The following is a 6,222-nucleotide window of genomic DNA, read 5'->3' as shown; positions in this document are numbered from 1 at the left end:
GCGTCAGGGGGCCAGCGAGCGTTGTGCTGAGGGCCTGAAGGAAGAGCTGTGTGCCCTGGTGGCTCAGAGGGACCAGGGTCAGACAGAGCTGCACCAGGCCAGGCTCCAGGCAGCACAGCTCACCCTGCAGCTAGCTGACTCCAGCCTGACCCTGAGGGAGGGCAGAGCACACTGGGCCCAGGAGAGACAGAGCCTGCAGCGCTGTACTTCGGTAGGACACACCACCACAGACAGTAATAATCATATGGATGGACCTAATCATATGAATTGGATTTCTCAAGTAGTCAAATCATTTCACTGTGATAGTGACTCTCCATTGAGGTAGGCCAACCTCTACAGTACTCTCACTCACAACCATATAGTACTAATATACTCAACTCAGATTTTAACTAAGAGGTTGCATTACTATTTTGGAAATTATGCTTGTGTAAGGTCTCCTCTTTCTGTTCCACTATGTAAGATAGCTGCAACACCTCACATCCTCTAGATAAATAATTTCCTGTTCGACCTTGAATGCAAGTAGCAGAATGTCCTAGCAGCAAAACATATCAACATTCTTTTGATGTGAGATGACTGTGTGGTAGCAGCAAAACATATCAACATTCTTTTGATGTGAGATGACTGTGTGGTAGCCTAGCGGCAGGTAGCCTAGCAGTTAAGAGCGTTGGGCCAGTTACCGAAAGGTCGCTGGTTTGAATTCCTGAGCCTACTAGGTGAAAAATCTGCCGATGTGCCCTTGAGCAAGGCACTGAACCCTAATTGCTCCTGTAAGTCGCTCTGGATAAGAGCGTCTGCTAAATGACTAAATGTTTATGGTGTGTGTGTCCACCTGGTAGAAGGACAGAGAGCGTCTGGAGAAGCTGAATGGAGAGATGCAACGGATGGAGGAGAAGCTTCAGGAGGAGAGGATGGAGAGAGAGAAGGTGGAAGTGGAGCTGGGAAGAGAGAAGGACTGTAATCGGGTAAAGATCAACACATACTCTACCACATGTAAATCAACATTTCCAGATATGACTACAGACAACAACAAACGTGTAAATCAAAATCAACTCTCTATACACACACTCAATGTCCTCCATTGTAATGAAAACCATTCAGCTTTGTTGGTCCTGTATAGCTCAGTTGGTAGAGCATGGCGCTTGCAACGCCAGGATTGGGGGTTCGATTCCGATAAAAGAGTCCGCTAAATGGCATATTTTATATTATTATATATCTGTGTCAACATGCTGAAACCTATTCAAACTGAAAAACGAGTGTCTTTGATTACTTGTGATGTGCTGTGCTGCTGGTCAGGCTGTGTATAGCAGTATACAACTCCTTCTTTTCATTACTGCCCCCTGCAGGTGCAGCTGAGTGAGACACGCAGGGAGCTCCAGGAGCTGAAGGCTAGTCTGAGGGTTGTCCAGAAGGAGAAGGAACAGCTGCTGCTGGAGAAACAGGCAAGACCCCTTCTCTACACCTGTCCACCTCTTCCACCACCATTACCCCTCTCCCACTGTCCACATACATGCACATTTCTGAATCAACTGCTATCCCCTACCCACTTCGCCAGACGCTCTCTGTTCTTCTGCCATGGGGAGACACATACACACACACAGCAGACTTTTTGGAGTGTAAAATATGTTCACAATTAAAATTCATATTTTCCCTAACCCTAAACCTAACCCAAACCCAAACCCTTAACCCCAAAAACCCTAACCCTAAACTTAACCCTAAACCTAACCCTAACCCCAAAACCCTAAACCTAACCCTTAAGTTTAAAATACCATTTGAACAAATTCAGGACCTGAAAAAAGTCCTGACCTTTCAAAACAGTTCTTGTTTTCCTACCCTTTCAGGACATTAAGGTGAAATTTTAGGACATTGGGGTCCTGATAAAGTAGGAAAACTAGTGCACACACACAGACACACACACAAACACACAAAAATATACGCACACACACAAATACACACACATACACACACACACACACACACACACACACACACACAGATAATGATTCCTATGTGTCTAGAGCTGTAGAGACTAGGGGTTAATATGGGGTTGATACATAGTTGTCTTGGGATAACAGTTGTGTGTGTATAGATGAGTCTCTGACGTCCCTGCTGTCCTCTGTACAGGACCTGATGGAGTACATGCGTCAGGTGGAACAGAGGATGGAGGCTGTGGCAGACGCCAAGTGGAGCGCTGCAATGTTCGCCCCCACCAGTGAGCAGACACACCCACACTAAAACATTGTGGACCCACCCTAACACTGAGCTGTTTGGACAGCAATACAGCAGTGCTTACAACAAGAGATTCTATTTCTACACCGAATAGTATCTGAGATGTCTTGAACCAATCATGAGGTAGATACGTAGATGGAGACTACAGCCAGGAGTTTTTCCCCATCAGGGAGAACTCCTGACCTTTGCCGTGCTCTGTTGTTTTCCACTGTGTGTGTCTGACAGGTCTCCCTGATAGTCCTCTGTCTGACTCTGAGGATGAGAACCCTGAGGCCCTGCAGCCCCCCCGCCAGCCCTCCAGGCAGCCTCCGCTGTCCTCTTTGTCCTCCCGCCCTCTGGCCCACTACAGCCTGTGTGACCCCCAGGCCCAGCCTGACTCCCTGCTCCCCTCCACCCCCCCTTCCTCCCCCAGGGATATGTCTCGGTCCCTCTCCCGAGGGGGCGTAGTGATCAGCCAGCCCGCCCCCCTGTCGTTGCCAAGGCAATCAGGAGATACCCTGACACACAGCTCTGAGTCGGTAAGAGGCGTTATCAGATGCTCTTACACGCACGCACACACACACACACACACACACACAGTCATACTGGGCTCATTTCCTGTACAATTAGCATGGCTGTTTCCTAAGGCTGATAGCCTGGTGATAACATGACTTATCTTCTTATGATTGTGACTCATTTGGTTAAGTCATTATCATGTGAAGATAATTAGGCCTGCCTGTGCACTGGCTTATTACACTATTATGTCTTATTACACTATTATGTCTTATTACACTATTATGCTTATTACACTATTATGGCTTATTACACTATTATGTCTTATTACACTATTATGGCTTATTACACTATTATGGCTTATTACACTATTATGGCTTATTACACTATTATGGCTTATTACACTATTATGGCTTATTACACTATTATGGCTTATTACACTATTATGGCTTATTACACTATTATGGATTATTACACTATTATGGCTTATTACACTATTATGGCTTATTACACTATTATGGCTTATTACACTATTATGGCTTATTACACTATTATGGATTATTACACTATTATGGCTTATTACTGGACGTGTGTATGATTACATTTACATTTACATTTACATTTTAGTCATTTAGCAGACACTCTTATCCAGAGCGACTTACAGTTAGTGAATACCTTTTTTTTTTTTTTTTTACTACATGTGTTCCTCACTGCTCTCTCTCTCTCTCTCTCTATTTCTGCATGTGTATGTGTGTGTGTGTGTGTGTGTGTGCAGGAGGAGGAGGGTGACACAGCCCTATGTGGAGGACACAGCTCTGGAGAGGAGACAGCTCTGCTGCTGCCTGAGACCACAGTCCTCAGGTAACACATCCTCAGGTGTCATTCTCCACACACACACACACACACACACACACACACACACACACACACACACACTGTCCTGTCATTGTCTTCACACACACACACACAGGCACACACAGGGTTGTTATTTACGATGATAGGCTGAGTATGGCTCGCAGAGATGGAAGTTTTCAATATCAGGTCGTAAAAGACGTTGAGTGAGGGTGAGGAGAAAGAGATGGTGTAAGACAGTGTAAGGCACGGTGAGTGACGCAGGGAGGGAGTGAGGGAAGGATGGGGAGAGGTAGGGAGGGAGGGAGGGAGGGGAAGAGGGAGGACAAGGGGACAGATTCGTTGACAGCAGGCTGTAGCAATGATTTGCCTACAGGCTAGTACCGCAGTCACGGGCCAATTTTCAGCATCATTAAAGCACTCTCTCTCCCACCTTTTCACTCTATATTTCTCCCTCCCTCGTTCTCTCACCTCTTTTTTTCTCATACGCATTCCTTTTCTACAGTTGTGCTGTGCCCTGACTCCACTACAAATTTAGCAATTGGGACGATAAAGATATTGATTGATTGATTTGATTGATTGTTCACACCCTTTCCTTTCTTGGTTGTTCCCTGTTGTCCAGTGACCTGGCTGATACCTCTCAGTGGTAGAGTGGAGATACAGGACCAGATCTACACCAGCACTGGCTGTTTGGCCCTTATTTTAACTCGGCATTCAGCACACAAGCACACACACTACAACTCACCTCTACTCTTGACAAACTATGTTAATATGCAATTTGCTTTTACATTTTATATGAACTTCTTTTTTGATGTATGACTTTAAGGCTGTTGTGTCACCCCCTATACATAACATGGTCTTAAGAATGACATAATACCTGTCGTAACAGCTCAAACTGTTATAAAGCGTGAAACATTTGACATTGAAAAGTGTTCATTAGATATTTAATAGTTCATGTTCTATAACAGGGTTATTTCAGTTGCAGGAGGAGTTGATGTCGTGAGCTTTATGAAGTGTGTTATGTAATGTTATGAGGCGTCATGACAGTCACTGTTGTGAGCGAGAGTATGTCTCCTTTTAAAATCTAAAAGTTGCTTTTAACTTTTCAGTCTGTGAAGCAACTTTTACATCTATTCAGAATACTGTAATAATAGTTATTGAAACACACTACAACTATATTAGAATAATCATTGTAAAGTACTGACACATAACATGTTTTTCCTCATATTCAAACCTATGATTTTATATTTCTGCTGTTATTCATTATTATTTCATTCTTGCTTTATTAATGCTGTTCTAGTGCTAGATGAGAGGATAATTACACAGAGAAGTATCTGTAATGGGGAAAAACTTGGTGGAAGTTTGGAAATAGAGTGGGAGATTAATCAGGATGAATGTAGAATGGTAGAACACTCTAGAATGGTAATTGTTAGAGTGGTCGGACTGACATTTGAATGTTCTCTCATGTTTTTATTAATCTCATAATATATTCTATCTTCATCTACATAAAGCTATTGCTCCTGCAGGCTGGTAGCTGTAGAGACCCTGCAATAAGATCATACATGATACCAAGCAGTGTATGGTTTTAAAGCTAAATCAATGTATTTGTTAAAGAAGAAGTCGTTCTAGATTATTAGTATTATTAGACTATATTTACTGTACATTGTATGCTCAAAGCTCTGCTTTAGATTGATGCAGTTCTACACTTGTGCCTAAATAACAAATTGGGAAATGAATAGTCTCTCTTCAGCCAAGCGTCATCAGTCTGGCAAACAAGACTAGTAAACTAAGGAATCTTATCATGATAACATTATCTAATTTATAGATACTGACATTACAAGACTTGATGGAAGGCTTGCCTGGAAAATATTATTAGTACTGGTTTAATAATACTATATTTTTCATGATTTTCAACAAATACTCAACTTTAGTTATATCGTAATGAAGCTATATTCTGGTTTAGTGTCACGACTTCCGCCGAGGCTGCCTCCCCTCCTTGTTCGGGCAGGTTTCGGCATTCGTCGTCACCGGCTTACTAGCTACTGCCACTCCCATTCTCATCACTCCACTTGTCTTGTCTTGTCAATCACACACACCTGGTGCTCATCCCATAATTAGTCTGCGTATAAGAGTTCCCTCTGCCCCCTTGTCTTTGTGAGTGATTGTTCTATGTTGGAGGAGAGTAGCTTGGTTGAGATACTCTCTCATTTATTTTGCCAGAGTTGATTTCCCGCTGTGTCATTACATTTATTGTATTTTCTGAGACTGTGTTTGGTCAGGGAGGATTGTTTCCCCTGTACCTGTTTCGATTACCTTTGTTGGCGCATTGTATGTCTGGAAAGAATAAATCTGCATCCGGTTATTTTACTCCTGCGCCTGACTCCGTCCATCATTCACCACATTTAGTTTAAGCTAATGATGTTTGATAAGAAGAGAATACTAAAGCTAGGTCATTTAAAGGGGCAATCTGCGATTGTTGTTGTTTGAACTGCAGATTCCCCCCTTTAAGCTTCCTAATGAAGAAAGAAGAACGTGCTAGGGATACTTTTTGCTTGGTCGAAATGTAATTTGCTGTATTTGCATCTGTTTTTTTGCTATAAGATGTTTTGGGGACACTTTTTTTTTTTTTTCATTTAACACTTGGATACTCCT

At 42.9% G+C, this 6,222-nt stretch overlaps 1 protein-coding gene across 1 annotated transcript; it reads left to right on the top strand.

Annotated features, from left to right (window-relative positions):
• Positions 1 to 7: 7 nt before the first annotated feature.
• Positions 8 to 5,943, top strand: LOC311118631 (calcium-binding and coiled-coil domain-containing protein 1-like; the record flags this gene model as incomplete). The annotated part of the gene is made up of 7 exons (XM_084193422.1): positions 8 to 211; positions 837 to 962; positions 1,344 to 1,439; positions 2,122 to 2,209; positions 2,452 to 2,744; positions 3,494 to 3,579; positions 4,193 to 5,943. Coding segments are annotated over 7 exons (921 nt in total), but the record flags the coding sequence as incomplete, so codon positions are not given.
• Between the last annotated feature and the right edge of the window lie 279 nt (positions 5,944 to 6,222).

This window comes from Coregonus lavaretus, assembly GCF_964263955.1.
Source record: "Coregonus lavaretus genome assembly, contig: HAP1_SCAFFOLD_9706, whole genome shotgun sequence".
Lineage (NCBI taxonomy): Eukaryota > Metazoa > Chordata > Actinopteri > Salmoniformes > Salmonidae > Coregonus > Coregonus lavaretus.
This window is presented reverse-complemented; position numbering and strand designations above follow the sequence as displayed.